This window comes from Hylaeus anthracinus, unplaced genomic scaffold, assembly GCF_026225885.1.
Source record: "Hylaeus anthracinus isolate JK02 unplaced genomic scaffold, UHH_iyHylAnth1.0_haploid 0, whole genome shotgun sequence".
NCBI classification, from domain to species: Eukaryota; Metazoa; Arthropoda; class Insecta; order Hymenoptera; family Colletidae; genus Hylaeus; species Hylaeus anthracinus.
Genome location: NW_026533254.1, coordinates 17292652 through 17311892, shown reverse-complemented (window position 1 = coordinate 17311892; position 19241 = coordinate 17292652). Strand labels below are relative to the sequence as shown.

Genomic DNA, 19241 nt, shown 5'->3' with positions numbered 1-19241 from the left:
TACAGGAAACAATAAACCTTTCTTACCCCCTGGAAATTATGTCATTACATCCCTCCGTTACCAAACACCCCAACTGTGGACAGCCAACCCCCTCTGTCGCAGCACTTAAACAGAAAACCGCCCCAATTTCTGATTCCACCTACCACCACTCTTCAGACAACCGAATCGCATCAAACTAATCTTCGACTGCGAGTGCAGGACAATTTCCACCCCAAATCCGTCTCGACACGGCCAAAATATTTGCGTACACGAATTTCCATGCGACCGATAACGAAAAGGGTGTCACAGGGATACGAATATCTCCATAGGGGTAGATACGTATCGGCGTTGGCACGGGGCGATCGTTGTCCCGACTAACGAGCAAAGTGTCGGTGTAACATCGTCACGCGACCATCCTTCGCCCTCCGCCAGCCCCTCTGCAACCCCTTTTCTTAAACGTATGCATGACTCTCGACCGATTCGGCCCTGTTAACATATAAATTGCCGCTTAACGGCGAGACAATCAGTTCCCGGGGAAGCCAGCGAGGTGACGATGGGGGTGGTTAAAGGGTGATCCCTCAGTGGTAGGGGGCTGAAGAAGACACGCGACGAGGTGGAAAGGGACGAAGACGGATCGTCCAGGAGAAGGAGGAACCCAGGCTCCTAAACAACGAGGAGACTGGAACGGGTGGATTCGATTCAATTTCCTAAGAAACTCTTTATCTGTTCCTGCCTGACTGCATAGAGTCGTCAGCTTTCCTACCTCTTCCTTTTCTACCTCTTGTCTGACTGCATGTTGTATCCATTCTCCATGTTTGACTATATACAGTATCTGTTCCACTTGTCTGACCTCTCTACCTGACTAAATACGGAACCATTGGGTTGTTACATATGAACTGTCCGATTATTCGATCTCGGTAAGTCATATTCGTCGTGATACGTCCCTGTGGTGGCAGATAATACTTGCGATTCGATTCAACTTCCTGAGAAACTCTTTAGCGCTTGAGATGCAGTCGACGAAAGGATGAGCGCGCGAGGACGCACGGCGAGGGTGGGATGGAAACGGATACACGGACGAGAGGGGAGATGGACTAACTAAGAGGGGGCGAAAACGAACCGAAAAGAGACGCGCCAGCCCCTGTGACAGCGTCAGCGGAGGAGGGGGCGAAGTGGTAAAAGCGTAATAGGGAGAGACTCGAAAGAGACTGACTGGGGAAGAGAAAGGAGAAGAACGAGGCTCCGTAGGGGGTCGGAGGGGGGTGTTGATATCGGGAAGAACGGAGACGGAGAGACGACAACGCGATAGGAGGGGTGCCAAGGAAGAACTCGAGGAACGATGTCTGCGGAAGGAAGAAAGAAGCCGTGGGGGGAAGTCGAGGGAGCGGGGTGTGACTAACTGACCGAGAGGGTGCCAGGAGCGCAGGGGAGTAAGGATTCTGTGCGCGCGCGCGTGACTGGCGCAAACTCTTCGTGCAGCATCCCTCGTCAGTTGCAAGTCAGGAACTGTCGCGTCCGCGTGGGGTGCGTATCGTGTCGCGCGCGGCTGGTGTCACGGTGTGTGCGCGGATATTGTACGCCGGTTAGAGAGGGCAGAGGAGAGGATCCCATAGAGTGACGTGGTTCAGGTGGACCGACAGCTGACGGTTGGGATTTCGAACGTGCCGGCAGCCCCGGCCACGGGGCACCGATGACAGTTGGCGGCGCGTGCCGCGGGACGTCGCCGTAGACCACCTGGATAACGGGCACGATCAACTCGAACGAGGGAATCCCCCGCGTCCCCAGGATGGATAAAGACGTTCGACGGAAGTGCGGGAAAGTGCGACGTGCTCTGTTCCACCTGCTGCTGATAGTGGGGGGTAAGTTTCATCGTGATCCGTTAACCCTTTCGCTACGACTGCCTACTCCGCCGGAGTACCGCCACCGAACGAAATCGTTCGTCGAAAGTGTACGCGTTGCGTGTCGTCGGGCTGCTTTTCTAGATACAGCCTTCGAAGTGTTAAATGACAGTGCTTGATAAAACAATCGTTCCTCTAACTATACAACGTAACAAATGTAGTTTATATTTTTAATATGAACAGAAACTTATTCGAAATTCGAAGATAGTGGCTTCGAATCTTCTGATTTCCCCTTTAGACTCCTACAATCGTATTAATTGTATGTATCAATCGTACTGTCATATGGACGCCGGATATATCCGAGGATCGTACACGCAGTCGTCTCGCGGATGCCGGATATATTCGGCAATAGTAGTGAAATGATTAATACCCCGCCGACCATGTCGTGCACCTGGGAAGCGCCCCCTTTACCCTGTCTGGTTTCCGATCTTCAAAGGAAGGATTTTCTTCTCGAAGGATCGACTAAGTATCGACACGGCGTCGAACTATCGTAAGTGCGCCTGGTACCCCCGGGGAACCGATAAATCCCCTGGTTACCAAAGTTGCGCGGCGTTTAGCGCTACTACTTCGTCGTTCTGGAAAGTTGGGGAATCTGCTGATGCAGGAAGGGCCGTGGATTACCCGCAGACCCCCCCCTCAAAATGGGGGTCGTTTCACGCCGGGTGGGAAATCACGTCGTTACGACTTTTGTCCGCTCCCTGGAGATCCCATTTGGATCTGGTCGCGGGGCTCCCTGGATCCTCTGGACACCTTCTGGGATCGTTACGCTGGAGTGTCTTTTCGATTGCGGGGTACGCAGACTTCTTGGGGAATATTCTCGACCTTTCTCGCCCGCAATCCCTGGGATCTTCTCGTTCAATTTTTGCTTAATGCTCCGCGAGAGCCCCGTCGGTGATTCGAAGGGAGGTTATGTGAAAATCGGAGAGGTAATAATCGAGAGGAAGGATTTTTTTTTTGTTTCTGGATCGCTTTGAAAGCCGTCCGTGAGGATCCACTTTGGCAAGAGTCGAATAAGAAATTACCAGGCACTGTCGAGGATCGACACAGGCAAATTCATCGACAAATTTAATATAACGTAACTCAATCGCTATGGAATATCAACCATGGACATGTCCGCGAGTGTAACTACAAACATTTCAAAATGTTTCGAACGTCATCGTTGTACATTTTGCGCGGAGTAAGACCGGGAGAAAATTAACAAGCAACCCTTAATGGATCCATGGACGCTACTCTTGCAATCGCCTCTCCGTCGCTCGACGTCGTTTCTCACAAGTTCCACGCGATCGCCACCCTCTTCTGTATCATGGTTTGACAGTTATCGCGTGTTCTGATCGTAACTCTTTCGTGCGAACGCGCGCGGCGTGTAACGTGTCGGCGACTGGCAATTCGGTGCCCGACCGGGAAAATGGAATTTCAATTTCCTCTCGGAGAAGTCGGTTTGCAGCCCCTAACGAGGGATGCAAATTTCATCTCTGGTCGCGGGGGTAGAGACGGAGACCCGTTGCACGTTCGAATCCTGAGCGTGTCAAATTGGTCTGACTGCATATGGAGAACATCCGCGTGTTTGACTGCATAGAGTCATCAGTTTTGTTCTACCCGTTCTTCTTGTCTGATTGCATCGAGCCACCAGGTTTTTTTTTTTTTTATCTGTTCCTGGCAGACTGCATAGAGTCATCAGCTTTTCTACCTCTTCTCTGACTGCATATTGTATCCATTCTCCATGTCTGACTACATACAGTACCTGTTCCACTTGTCTGACTCTGCATATCGTATCCATCCTCCATGTCTGACTACATGCAGTACCTGTTTCACTTGCCTAACTCTGCATATTGTATCCATTCTCTTTATCAGACTCCATACAGTAACTGTTCCCTCCGTCTGACAACATATTGTACCTATTCTCCTTGTCTGACTACATATACGTACATCCCTTGTTTATCTAGCCACTGCAACAATTCTCATTGTCTGTCTATACACACTCCTATTCCCCTTGCTAGTCTAAACACCTGCCTACTCTCCTTGTCTGACCACATACGATACCTATCCTCTTTACCTGACTAAATACGCAATTGCTCAACTTAATAAACAATTTATTCTCATTGTTCCACGTGCCATCAAACATCCTCCGAATCGAAATCACCAGACGTGCAGCACTTCGTTACCCATCCGAGCAGACGATACCCCAGCCATCCGACTGGATACAGTCCCATTATGCTCCCTGCTCCAGTGGAATGAGACCGTACGTGGTCGCGGCAATATCCTCCCCGTCAGACCGTGTCCAGTCTTACCCCACCTTGACTCCTTGATCCTCGCCACCGAACTCCGTTGATTTCAATCTGCTAATTGCGCCTGACCCGGCGTTTCTTTGCTCACGGTTATCAGGTAGGGGGCGGCGGGCTTGAAAAAAATCCGCGGGATAAAACGCGAACCGAGCACACAGACCGGGCGAGAGACGCGTTTTGTTCCCCGTCTTCGGTTTCTCCTGAAAGGCTCCTTTCTCTTCCATTCCTGCACCCTCCTCCTCCTCCTCCTCCCATCGCCACCGCTTACCGATTCCCCTGATCTCTGGTCTTTCTTCTCGGTTTTCCCCGTTGTTGTTGCCGTTGTTGCCAGCGAAACAAAGCACGCGCAAAACGAGGAAGACGAGCTGGTCGCATCCGTGCGCGATACACATATTTCGCTCGCGGGCCACGGATTCTCACGGTTCTCGTGGAACTCGGCTGGCCGTTTAAAGGAAAATGGTTCTGGATCCGGACCACCGGCTGGATTAATTAATTAGCGCGGATTTATGGGAGGAGACGAGAGGGAGTGTTTGAAGTTGCTTTCGTTCGAATAGCTTGAAATGTTTGGATGACGATTTTCGATTCAAGATCATTTTCCATCAATTCCGAATAAACGACTTTTAAGATCGTGTACGTTGTAACTTACCTACAAGAATGCTTCCGAATTCCAACCTAGACCTCCTTCCGATACATTGTGGTTACACTCGTTCCATCCATTCCGCATCTTAGTTTACGATTATCCCGCGGAGTTGGCGAGTTACAGTCGACGAGGTTTAACCACGGGAGACCACAGATATCGAAGACCGCAATTATTGACTCGGGCGCTGGGAGGTTTGCCTTCGGAGAAATTTCAAAGCGAAGAACGCTCGTCCGTCTTTCGATAATAGCGTCGAGTGTCGCCCATCTTTGCAGGAAGTTAACGATATTCTTCCGAGTTGTCCCTCCGCCGCCGACTGAATCTATTTACTGGTTTATTTTCGTTTCGACGCTGCGACGAATAAGGTGGTCGAAGGTTACCTTTTATGAGAAGTTCTTGCGAAGACTCGAGGCTTAATTGCAGGCATTCCGCTTCCTTATGCAATTAGATATCTTTGCAGCGTAGCTGACTCGCGTACAAAGTGACTACCTTAACCTCCTCTGGAAAAATGCAATATTTCGAGAGGTGGGCATCGAGATTAAGCTTTATGAAGATTTTTAAAAATTCACTCTACTCCGATTCTTTTTCTCCAAATAAATATAAAGATTGTAAGAAATAGCTACAAGATGCTTCCGTTTGCTGGCAGCTATTTCATCCCCAGTTTCTGTTGCACGGGAGTTCTCCGACCGCGATTGAGGAGGCGAGGAAGAAGAGACCACAGTTAGGATTTCGTTGTTCCAGTCTCACGGCGGTGTTCTCAACAGCCGCCAGCAAATGAAATTCCTCGAACCAAACGACGTCTCCGGTGACTTCGTTGATTCGAGCCTGCTAATTGCATCCGGCTGCCGTTCCCGTGGCTCGCCCAACGTTTCTTATTATTGCATTTGTCGCCTCGGACCTCGAGGGTGGGACAAACTTGGCGCTCACCGTCGCCTGCCAATTATTCCAAATCGCTTTATCGAATTATCCGCTCGTCGGTTACACCGTTTAACGATTCGCGACGTAAGACCCTCGCGGGTAAATCCTGTTAACGTTGGCGGTTCAAAATGAAAACGATACGTTACGAAAAGGAGTTCATCTAAATTGAAAGCAGTGGATGGTGAACATCTTGATAGAGCCTTCCGATTGACAGACAGGAAGAAAATGTACCACCATCTATGTTTAACTTCTTTGTTTAATTTAACGATGTTAATAATTCGTATACACATGTTAGCAGCTTTAATTTCAATTTTTGTGTCAAGTTTCTCTCCAGATTTTATATATAATCCTTTATTTTTTAATAAAGAGTTTAATCTACTGGGCCGACTATATACCGACCTATACTACTGCTTGTGCTAGTTCGATCATACACAGACCTGCTTCACTGGGCTGGCCATATACGGACATACTCCACTTATTAGTTTATTCTTCGTACTTGGTTCCTCAGATTTTAATTAATGAAATTCATACAAAATGGATTTAATGGATACGTAGGGCATAAAGCAAAATTCGTGCCGCATACGATACCGCGAGCAGAAGTGAATTGAAATCGTGGAACGAAGTTATTCTCTTCGAGGCTTCGTTGTCGGGGACGTGGATTTATAAAAATTTCGTTCCACGTTTTTTGATGAATTTTTGCACGCCGAATCACACCCCTGTCGATTGCACTCGCCGCGGAGCGCTCCGTGCGAAAGGAAAATGAAATTTTTTTTTTTTTTCGTGCCCAGCCATACGGGGTGACCTATTTCAATTTTCTGGTAGGCTCATAGTGAACTCAGTCGTGAATTCTCGGATAAGTTCTAGAACTTCGTACTCGAGGGTGTCGGTAGTTCGAGGTCTTTCGAAATGTAACACATACAAATTACAAGAACGCAGCAATTTTCTCAATTGAATATCGATGTCGCTCGATTTCTCGGGTATCGCGTTGGAATAATTTCTCATAAAGTTGACACACTAACTCCAGCGACCAATTAGTTGCAAAACACTTTCGCCAACCCAGTTAACGTCAAAAGAAAAAAAAAAGGAACTTCCATGAATAAGAAACGAGACAAGAAGAATCTCCCTTTGCGCCCAGCCAACCGAGGAGGAATTAACAATCGTCTCCAGGAGAATTGTCCTAGCTGAAGAATGCTCGTTGCCATTGATAAAAGGCTCGGAAAGGCTCCCGTTGTCGTCGTTAAAAGAAGGAAAGGACACTTGGCCCGTGAATTTCGAGGCTCGCGCCGTGCTCCACTTCCCAAAGGCTGAACGTTGGGACTGCTTATCGTGAACCGCAGAGGAGAGCTCTGTCCGTTAGTTCCAAACGGACCGAGCTAACGCGGGGGGAAGGAGTCGGTGTCGTAAAGCGTGAAACAATCCAGATCCTCGACGCCCGGAGACGACCAAGCGCTAAACACTAAGACCGCGGTAAATATTTTAATCCTTTGCCTGTGGCGTCGTCGGGGCCGCCGCGACTGTGCTTTCGAACTTACCTGGCGATCCTTGAACGGGAACACGACGAAACTGGAGCATCGAGAGAGTTTGTTCCGTTCGTAGACTTCACCAGACAACGCCAAAGCGTCTCTCGAAACATTGGCCACGCTCGATCCCCGTGGAGGGGGCTTGGGTAAAATTATTTTTCCTAGCCGAGGAAGAGTCGGGGCGTGACGGTTTTGTTAAGACCCTCTTTCCTGAAACACTAAGAGGAGGCACCAGTCGATTTCTTGCTCGAGCACAGTCGATGGTTGAAAGCGTGAATATATTCTTTTTGTTGGGTTCGACGAGGGCCTGCTCTTCTCTCGCAATAGCTAGTAATATTCTACTAATTTATTTCTACATTGGATATAGTGGTTATACTCGTGTGTGTATGCATGGATCGCTATATCCATGTTCCTTCTACTAGTTTGATCATAGACAGACCTACTTCACTGGGCTGACCATGTATAAACATACTTCACTTGTCTGGCTGTAGCTGTCCTGTAGGTCTGACTACATATCGGTCTGCGCTATTTGTTTCCCACCGTTCTGTGAACTAACACGTCTAGACCAGTACTCTCTACCTCTCTTGCATCTGTTGTCGTCCACGTACAGTATTATTATTACAAACAGACCGCTACGAGAAACAGTAACGAGATGTTTCGTAGCTGAGCAACGACGTCGCTGCAAGAAACGAGAAAGTCTCCTAGCCGATGGCGCAGTAATCACCCAAGGGGGCGACTATTCCGACCCTTAGGGTTACTCTGTCCTCCGTCCCCCCCATTCTTCAACGTTCGAGCGTCCAGGATCAAACACGGCCGCGGGAATATTTCCTCGAGGCGACCACGGTATTCAGGATGCGGCTTTCTCGACGATACATTGTTTCCTTTTCGGATTTCTTCTCGTCCCTCGCCGCTTTGAGACCCACGAAGGATGTAGAAATGAAGAGGGTGGTTAGGCACCCTGGGTTCGAAGACCTCATCGACTTCATCCCTCCCGCCGCCCCTTGGCTTCAACGCCACGATTGTTCTGCCACTCGTGTTTCAACCGTTGCTCGTCATCGTCTCTCTCTTTGTCCCTGGAAGGCTTCCCGACGGGAACGTCGCGGAAAAAGATTTTCCCAGAGACTCCTTCGTCCCGTGGACATTCGATCCCACGTCGACAGAGGGGTAGTTTTATTTCGTTACTCGGCCGAACGTCTACTTTTAACGATTCTTTCATCTCTGGACCGTTTTGTAACTCCATGCTCGTTGTTCCGTGCACCCGTGTACGTGTCCTGAATCCTGGCACTGGGCTCCCATCGGCCATGATTCGCTGGAAGGATCGTCTGCGAAGGACAAACTTTGCCAGGACGTTCGGACTTGTCAGGATGATTCATCGATGCCGAGAGTACGCCGAAGTGATTGTACGTCGGCTATTTGCACTGTCGAGTGAAAATCTATGAGAAATGTACTTGGAAACGGGGTGCGTGTTCTTTTTTTTTTTATCTTTAACAGAGGGTGATGAAATAATTCGGATTCCTTGGAGAAGATATTTCGAGTACCAGTAGAATAGACTAGGTACTGTTTGGACAATTGAAATAGGCTTCTCGCTAATTTCGCAAGTAAAGTGGATGATGGTGCTTATCAGGTCGTTTTTTTTTGAGGTAGAAGTACTCATTTCCAATGAACAGTAATGCAAGTGGAATAGGATCGTGAGCTGCCCTGTGAATAGCATAGAATCCTACATGGTTAACTAAGTAGAACGGGTCTGTTTGCACAGTTACACGGCAAAACTTGAGGTCATGTATGAAAATAATGACTCCCGTGCATACGCAAGCGAAATATGGTCTTACCGTGCGCTATAAGTGAGTCGTACATCGTTAACCCGGTAGAATAGGTCTGTTCGCAGTCAGACAAGTGGAACAAATTTTGAGGTTAGGTTCGAAAATAACGGCTCCTACGTAGACGAAGGAGAAACATGGTAGCACTCAGCTCTATACATGGCCTAGAGACGTACATGGTTAACTAAGTAGAATAGGTCTGTTCGTAGTCAGACAAGTGGAAGAAACTTTGCTGCCAAGCTCGGAAACGCCACTTTAGCCGAACGGTTGCCTATTTTGCGACCTTATTGCCACGATGCCTTCGCGTAATTTACACGTTAGACATATTTTTGTGATATTCAACAATCCCCGAACAAACGAAAACGTGGCGTGTAAAAAATATGAAATCGACAGTTCACAAAAAATTATCAACATATTTTTTCTCTATCAGAGTTCAGAAATTCCAGGAGAATCTGCTCGACGGCGCACGAAGCGAGTTTCTTCTCGTCACACGTCGCAGAAGGAAGAAGGCTGACATGCACGACGGTATTATATTTGCATACTGCATTGGAAACATGCAGTCTTCTTGGACGCGGCCAGATTGAATATTCATGAGAATAACGCAATCTCTTCGAGACGTCGATGCACTTTGTCCTGAATAAACTCTCGGGGAACGGTCGTGGGAGGGGTGCGGTGATATAAAAAAATTCGAAATTGAGCAATTCGAGTTATCGGAGCTTTTGTTTGCTCCGCGCGCGTATCAGTTCGCGGGAACGAAGGGATGGGGGTAGGCAGATAATGGGGAAACTCGGTGGAAAAATGTTTCCGACGGTCAACAACAACAAGGTCGTTCGAATTTCTACGCTGAAGGAGAAAAAAAAAAACGCTGCTGGTATCTATCGCTCGTGGAATTTACCTTTGAGAAGAGTCGCCTTTCTCTCGATACAAAACGGTGCTTCGCGTTCAAAGAACGACTGGCTGGGACCCTTTCGCTTCGCTAGCGAACGAGATTTCCAATTTTCGAAGCTTCGGCTATTCATTGATCGCCCGAGTCCGCTGTTTCGTTGATCAACGACTAAATTCTTTCTGTTTCGCTACAACGGGGAATTTAACTCTCCTAAATTCAGGTTAATAAAACACAGGTGTCTGTTGCAAAGTAATACTCTGTCGATCTATCATTAAGAATATTATTAGTCGTATGTTAATATATTAATCGACCAACCCCATTCTTCCTGCTATTATATATTACCTCGGTCTGACCAAACATGTACCTGTTCTACTCATCAGCCCACTGGAAATTCAACACATTTCACCAAACTAAACGCTATCCTCGCAGCCTGACAACAGGCGTTCTCGCGTCACTTATTATTTGGCGAACACCGATCAGAGCTTCCCGAAATGCGCACGCGGTTTCACTGCATTCGCACGAACACACGAGTCCTCACACGAACAGGTCTATACTACTCGACGACAGAATTCTCCTATCGGTTCTACGAGCCATCTCGTCGTACTCCCTGCAAAATGAATACACTCGCCGTGCTCGTCTAACCACGTACGAGGAACTATCCCACTTGTCTGTCAAAATACGGCTCCATTCTACTTGCTCTCGGTGTGCTTCTTCTTCCTCGTTTGCCGAGCCAATTTATTTCTCCTGGAAACGTAAGACGCGCATCTGTCGGTGAACAAGTTAGGTCTCTTTCTTAATTGTCCCCCTCCCAGTCGATTCTAATTTATACGATAACGGTACCATTCTACGGAACAGCGTCTTCCTGAAGGGATAAGGGGGCGAGAGCCTTCCCTTTTCCAGGGAAGAGGGTCTTCGTCGATAAATAGCAGCCTTCGATTGGACTTTTATTCCTGAAATCAAGTTAATCTGTACGACCGGTTTTCCATCGATTTCCATCTCCACTTCGCGCCCGTTTCAATTGGTGCTCGATGTCGCGGAAGAAACTAAAGATCAAAGGGTACCACCCCCTTCATCGACCTCCTCGCGCATTCCCAAAAGGGTGCATTCGAGTTTTTTCCTCGAATTCTTTTTCATCTCAGCTTTCGTTACGGATTTCGTCTCGGGATGCTTCCTTCTCGTTTGCGTCTCTTTTCTATTTTCACGCCACGTGATTTCTTCTTGTTCGTATCGATCCCATCTAAGGCTGCGTGCGTTACACGTCGGGAGGAACGAACCGTGCACGATAAGCCCGCGTGTATTTTTCGTTTAACATGGCCGTGCCTCGAACGACTACGTTGGGTTTCTTGTTTATGGCACGGCGCGCATGTGTCGGTCGCGTTGTTGATAAGGGAAAATCTGGGGCGCTCTCGAGGATCTTCGAGGCCACGGTTAGGTGGTTCGTTTCTCTCGTACGAAGGCGCCGCGGTGGAGTTGGAAAATGGGATGAGCCAGAGAGGAAGGAATCGTGACTTTTTCCTGAATTATTTGCGAATATTCTCGTTGGATTTAAAATATTTATTGGAGGGGTGGAAAGGGATGCGTGACATTCGTTCTCTTACAGAACAGGTGCATTAGTCGTACGCATGTATATTTTTATAACGAAACATTTATTTGGAAACGTATAATATCTCTATTCAACCACAGAAGAAGATAAACATGGAAACTAGGGGTGTAAGTTCAAGGATTCCACGAGGGTTATCCATCGAACACGACGACTGCGGACCTGTAACGATGCAGCACAGAGTGGCGAATGAGGGTAGGGGGTTAAGGAAGGAAGGAAGCCAAGGGTGGGGAACGAGGATCAGGACGAGGGTCTCGGAGTGTTTCCTTTGCCGCGTTACCAGTCGGGAATCGGGGCTCGTTACGATCCACCCCCTCTCCTCCCCCCCCCCTCCCCCGGGCGCGAGCGAAGTTTTCCTCGTAATGGAGGGCGAAACGGTCGCGGATTCGCTCGCTTCTTTATTCATCGCTCGCAAATTGTTACTCCCCCTCCATTCCTCGTCTCCCGTGGTCCCACGCGGCGAGAAGAAAAGGTGGAAAAAAAAAAAAACCACCCCCGCCGGGAGGAACGGTGACAGAGTCAATTAGTTCGTTACGCCCGTCCCCGCCCTCGCGGACGATTTCATTTCAATCGGGGAGAGGAACTGCCCTCACCTCCAACCCTCCGTCCCACCTAACGGTTCCTTTCGTTTCCCTCGAAATTTCAATACCGCTCCGGGGTGTGGAAGACGCGGACTGTGAAAATGTCTCCCTTTATTTCCGCGCGACCGTGAAAGACTCCACTCGTTAATGAATTCAGACGATGAAAAGCGTTATCACCTTTGATGAGGACGTACGTCGTAGGGGGACTTCAATTGGGGGATGATTTCCGATCGCGACCAGTGTTTTCAAAAACTGTCTCGCGATAGTTGAATTGTTTCAATATTCATTGGTTTTAGATTGGATTTATTTCGAGGCGTCTGTCTGGCACGGGCTCGTTCTACTTGACGATTCGGATAGGGACTTCCGTGTTGATCATTTTAGACGACGTACCGCCGTTCCATTTTGTATGGACGTTACGATTTCCTACATGCTCCTGTGCATACATCTATTTTAGTGATCTGGCTACGTACGAATCCATTCTACTTAAGTCAGTGCACGGGATCCTGTCGGTCTCGCCATATACGGACCGATACTATTTGTCTCTCTATCGCCAGATATACAGTCGGTCGCGTAAATATTCGCACCCTCTATGTCTCTATCGAAGACATTTGTCTGAATTAAACGACAGGTTTGGTGTTTCCAAATAAGTCTTTCGTTACAAATGCATGCATGCGCGAAGTTTATTCATGCATACGTATATAATGTAAACTTACTCGGAACACGTTCATGTTTGCGATAAAGATGGATGGGAAAGGAAACATATCGATGAAAAATTAGCTTTGAACACGCCAAATCGAATTTACCGATGTATCCTCCGTCGAACCGTTTTGCCGGAATCGAGGCGCCGTATTTGGGACCGGTATCGATGGCTGGTCGCAGATGATCTCCTTTCCTCGTTCACTCGTGCGGACGGTCGCACGAGGATAGTTATCGATGGACAGGAGTATCACGAATCGCTCCACGGAACGGAATGCCGCTCGCGTAGCACCGAGAAGAAACCCACGCCCGTGCAATCCCTCTGCACCGTCGATTGATTCGTAAACATCCACCCCCCGCACCCCCTCCGCGCGCGCGCTTGTCCTCCACGTCCTCACGGTGGACACGTTCGGTTTACCCTCTCCTCGCAATCATTTGTCGCAAACGTTCCCAGCATTTTCGAAATTTCCTTCCGAGCGGGACGACGGAACTCTTTCGAAAAGCTAAAACAATTCGACGGAAGCTTCCAAAGGAGAGGGCGGAGTTAGGGCAACCGGGGGCGGCGAGAGCGCGGTACGTGACGCTTTTCTAAAATATTCTTCGCAAACAATTCGACGGAAATCAAAGCGAGGAGCAAGCACGAATAACATACGTGACAATATTCGCGAACGCTCGGTGTCTCCAAGAATAAACAATTCAGGGCGGCGGGGACGGAGGGGTGGTGAAAATTCCGGCGAACTATAAACTCGTCGACTTCGCGTCCGTTCGTCACTCCCCGCGAATACAGGATGACGTTCGCCGACAGAGAACTGACTAACGCGTACTCTCTAGTCTTGCTGGTACGATCTTTCTGTCTCCCACGAATACACCATTCCCGCGAGTTTCAGCGTCTATTCAGACACGTTTGACCCGATACTTTTTGATCTTTCTTTCTCCCATGAATACGTCATGATTTTCACTGTGTTCTCGAACACGTCTGATCCAGGACGTTCCTACACCCCTTCCAGGACTGATCTTTTCTTCTCCCATGAATACATTTCGTTTTGTTCCGTCTACCAGACACGTCCACCTTTCGACGCCTCTTACTTATTAATTTTTGTCACGTACCTACACGTCATTGCACACCCACATGTATATTATGTACGAAAGAAACACCATTCCTCGGTTACCTATTACGCAACACCGTAAATAATCGAAATTCGGACGTCGCCGTAGTATTTTTCACTCAGTCGCGTGATCCCCGGCACATTGAATAAAACATCCCACCCCACGCGTAATTCCTCCCATGACTTCTCCCCGATCCCTCTTTCTCCCGTCTATACATTTTCGAAATGGTAATCGCGTCGTTCGATGCCTCGCTAAGGGCCGCTTGTACGTAAAGGAGCATCGATACGACGCCCGCGATCCTCTTAAGCCTTATTTATTATACCGTCTCGATCGTCTACTCGACACTCGATCCCGTAGCGGGGGCGGTTACCCCGCTCGCGCCTCGGGGCAACCCTTGCCATCTGATCTTGATTTGTTGCTGTAGGCTCCGCTTACGCTTGTACGCGATGCAGTTCGAGGAACGTACTCGTGTTGGTACGATAACGGGAAAGGAACGCTCGAGTAAATTCACGCATGCATTTCACCCCTTCCTTAGGGGAGTGTGTTATCCTTAAAAGTTGACTGTCGATTCCACGTCCTGGATATGCTAGACTGGATAAATATATGTGTAGTAATTAGAATATTTTTTATTATTTTTCTGTTTTTATTTTCTTTGTTTTTAGTATTATTGTTTTTGAGAGAGGATACAGATCTATTACAGTACATGGACCAGCTATACACAGACCTGTCTGACCACGTACAGACCTATTCTACTAGTTTCACTACAAAGCAACGGCGTAACCCGATTATAATTTGTAACGCTAATTTTAACGCGGTCTACCGCACTTTTTAGGACTTCACGAGCAATTTCATTTCTAAATATTCCTTTTTTTTTTTCACATCTACCCCGTGACATTTAATTAAAATGCAAATTCGGTACAAGCGAGGCTCGTCATTGTTAAATAAGCACACTTGAGAATTAATCGTCTACAGACTTGTTATCTAAATCTAAATACCCGATTCGATGAATATTCCGGACGGTATTTTGGAAAATCCGCCACGCACGGACTCGCGCTGCCATCGAAATTGCTTATCGCGGGCTAATCGATTCGGAATAATTCGGTTTATTCGGGGCGCCGTTTGCCGGCGCGCATTATATTCTGTTTCGACAGCGCGGCCGATCGCGGATTCCGTGGATTTTTGCTCGTAGGTCGAGCGGCAACGCTCGTTGCGCTAACGAGCCGTCCCGTTTAAAGACTGGTGGTTAATAATTAATTAGCGCGGGACTGCGTATTATTCAGCGAGTGTTGGGGTCGATTAACTGAATTATTCATTCATTACCCGCGGTATTTCCTAAGCTAGTTCGTTACACACCGCGTTCCTGCGACTATTCAACCTACGCCACCGATCCGACCCCGCCGAACCATTGCCACGGCTACATAGGAAGCTCCGGCGCGAAATTTTCACGCTACCGCAGATATCCCGGTTGGATAATCGAATTACGACCCTTCTTCGTTATTCTATTACGCCGTTCTTTACTACTCTCGACTTACGCAAATGTGTTTTTTAGAAATTAAATTATGAATATGTGGCTCCTTATCAAGTTACGTATGCGTATGTATTGTGGTTTTTTTAATTAAATAACGAACCCTTCCCGTCCGATAGTGCTCCAGTTAATCAAATTATGGCTTCGAAGAAGTGTTTTTGCAACCAATTTTTAATTATTTTGTATCATGAGTAGTTGAGGATTTCTTATTCAACAAACTTTTTTTCTTATCGATTTACACATTCTTGGACCCTATAATGTAGACACTTTTTAATTCTTAATTTAATTGATCGTTGCCGCGAATGGTTCAATTTGTCGAGAATGTCAAGGTGAACCTGTCAATCGCCCCTAAAAATAATCCGATCGCACAGAGCCCCACGCAAAGGTGGCGCATTAGCCCCGACCCGTATTCGCACTTTGCGAGGTGGGGAGCAGGGAAAGAGCCACCCCCGCGGCCGCCGAGATTCGCGCGACCCAAATGCGGGTTTCGAAGCGTTGGAAATTGAGAAAAGTCGGCCGAACGAAACGTCGATCGGTCGAATTCGATCGAGTGGTGGCCCGTGGTGGGAAGAACGTCGATTATTGCGAGCCGGCTGGCTCGTTTCGTGCCAAACGCGCCCCCGCAAACCTCAGCGGTTTTCATATTAACACATTAACTGGCCAATCGAAAATGACGAAAAATTAATTCCACCTTTACCCCACCGCTTTTACGGAATTTCAAGCTCGATCGTGCCCTGAGAAATGAATTCTAATTGTGTTTTCTTGAATTAATATCGTTTAAATTAGAGTCGATTAGATTTTAATATCGTTAAATTTAATCGGTCGATTGATTTATGATTGTACAGAGATGCTAGTAATACTTTTAACGAAATTCCTAGTCAGATTTCCTCGGTAGTAGTGAACGAACCCGGTTGTTTGGTTATGAATCAGCACTGTGAACATTTCCCCATCGCGATGCAGGACACGTTCAATCCCTGAAACGTTCATATTTACCAGGACCATGGCGTATTATTTATGAATAGGTGATTATATCCGCTGTAACCAGCTATTACGTATTGATATCCAAGCATAATTTACCTGATCATAATTTATAACGAAAACTTGAATACCGATGGCTTGTGTTCCGCTTAATCTCTGTTTCTGCTCTGTGTGAATGCCAATATTACTACTCAATCCTTTAAATTTAAGAAATTCCTCTTAATAGTCGCTACACAATAATTTATTAGAAAGATTACTTTAATTGTAATTGATACTTCCATTAGTGTCCGAAGAAACAGCTTGTGTCAGGACACCCTGTTTAATTCTCTCATCTCATCGATCGAGGAAACTTTTAATTCTCGTGATTTCCTCATTTTTTTTCGCTCTCGAATGAAAATAAAAATTCCAAATAAAAATCGACGACCATTCTTCGCGGATATTTGAGAACGAAAGAATTCTGTGTCGGAGGTGATCTCGAGAGCTGTTCGAAAATTCCCTGGAGGGTCGGTAGCCACGAAAGGAAGTTCGAATTGCTACGCAACAATTGAATCGTCCGCGGAAATGTTCCACGGGTAGCACATGTTGTCTGTAAGCGCGCGCGATCCATATTCAAGCAGGCGGCATCAAACGCGCGGAAGGAACACCGGAATGCATGCAAATTCAGCTGCCCGAAAAAAAAAAAAAAAATGCAGAACCGAAAAGAGAACTCGATCCGAGGTGAATGTTCCACTTGCGAAAAGAGAATCGAGGAATCAATCGGGAATTTGACCCTCGGATTGCGTTAGTTTAAAATTGAAAAACCAACGAGAGAGGAATGAAATAAAGTGACAGAAAAATAAAAATAATTGCGGAGACAAAGACCAACACTCTTACCTAATTAAATTAAGATACCGTGAAAATTATTTCCTGGCTTCCTTGGCTAACTCTTCGTGCTCTATACGATGCAAATGTAACCTCAAGAATTTTCAATTAGAAAAGATCTCGAGAGTCGCGAAATTTCAGAGAAAATTTCTGAAAAACTTGACGGATCATCGCGAGAGTACGAACGTCCGAGATCGATGTTTTCGTTAAACGGAGATAGTGTCGAGTCTGCCGACTCTGATACACACGTATGTGATTCTTTCTTTTTTAAACAGCCGCGAGACATTTCGTCCTTTCATCCGCTTTAATTCCGCTCGCATAAACCGCTCCGGGAGAGCGTCACAAAGGAAGAGCCAGCCGCGGATGAATATTATTCTTTGTGCGCGGGCGGCGATTATGAGGCGAATTATTGCTGCGATGGAAAAATTACGCGATCGAGAGGCTCATCCGCTTCGGTTCGAAAAGCCTGGAATATTCTAGCATAGTGTCACAGAGAATAATCCGAGGGACTGGTACAAAAGAGCTCTTGCCTCGTCGTTGATCCCTCTGTCGAGCTATGCGTCGCGATTATTCTGTCTATTAAAGGGGCAAGGGGTTATCAAAGGGGCTATTAAGTAGCTGATTATCGGAATGCTTAAATTTCACACGTCTAAGGTTGTTCGGAGACGTTGGGTACGAGGACTATCTCTGAGCTGAGAATTTTGGTATCAAGCCTGAACTTCAAAGCTTTATTCGAAGCTCGATTTAAAGCCTCGGTAATTTTTTGTTTAGAAAACTGCCTTAAACACTCCTTTTTAGACAGAGTACAAGTGTGACTCTCTTTGAGAACTACTACGTAAGTTGGAATTTTTATTTCAAATTGGCGCTGACAAGAACGGTTGGCGTGGGTGATCGTGGCTTTTAAATTCGGGATAAAAAGTAGCGTCGCGGAAGTGCGAATTACTGTATCGACGCACTGGCCCTTCCCTGGGAAAACCATTCGGGATTCCTCCAGAGAGATAGAAATTCGCGCAATTATTTGCGGGAATGAATTTCACCGAGATTGGGGAAAGGTAAGGGTTCATTAAAAGTTCCTCGCGATAGTGTTTTCCCCAATTCGGACCTGCTGATGTGTTGAAAATGGAGTCGGAGGATGGGTAGACGGTGTCGTACACAGTAACGAAGATCAAATTAATTATCGTAGGGCACGGAGATGCATCATGTGTACTCCGTTATGGTAGTTTAACTGTTAATTAAACGAACTTCCCGTTGTTTTATTCCCGTGAAATACAACGACCGTTCCGTACAGTGTTAATTTAAAACGTATTTAATTTTACGCGTTTGAATTTACGATATTCGACCAGCGACCATGTGGGAAGCCTGGGAGTAAATGAATGGGAAATTAAATAGTAGCGATTGTATCTACATTCACATATGACGAAACATTCGTTTCGTATCAAACAATCAAATATTGAGATCGTACAATTTTACGGTACTCTACAATAACACGAAACCGATTCATCTACATAATCGAATTTTTTACAATATTTGACAACCAATCTCCGCGTTGAATATGTACTCTGTACTCTTTTGAAGATTAACGGAAGTACATTACCACCCGTTTCCATTTAAGGGTGGCGCGTTACCGCCCCGATATCTTAGCCGGTGCCCCGAGGGGTAAACGCGAACGACTATTTCCCTCAAGCCCTCCGAGCGTTTCCACATCACCGTCGCCTTTGAATCCTTAACAAATATCGCGGCAGTAATTATTTTCCGTTTCGCCGAGTAGCAACAAGTTTTTTCTCTCACGCTATTTTCCAAAGAGGACGTCTAAACCAACCGAGCTGCCCCCGTCGGTCCGTTGCTCCCTCTCAATCTTCCCTGGACCGCTTCTTTCCCCCCTCCTCCGTTCCATTGTTTCTCGTCCTCCCGAAGGCTTAACGGTCCTTTTATCGTCGGCCTTTCTTCACCACGCTGGGT

At 47.0% G+C, this 19241-nt stretch overlaps 1 protein-coding gene across 1 annotated transcript in view; it reads left to right on the top strand.

The window, feature by feature from the left end:
* Nucleotides 1-1452: 1452 nt before the first annotated feature.
* Nucleotides 1453-19241, top strand: part of LOC128891092 (uncharacterized) — a 123389-nt gene continuing 105600 nt past the window's right edge. The window contains exon 1 of the mRNA XM_054150295.1: nucleotides 1453-1835. Coding sequence (XP_054006270.1) covers nucleotides 1763-1835 — 73 coding nt within the window. The 5' untranslated portion in view covers nucleotides 1453-1762. The remainder of the gene's footprint in view (nucleotides 1836-19241) is intronic.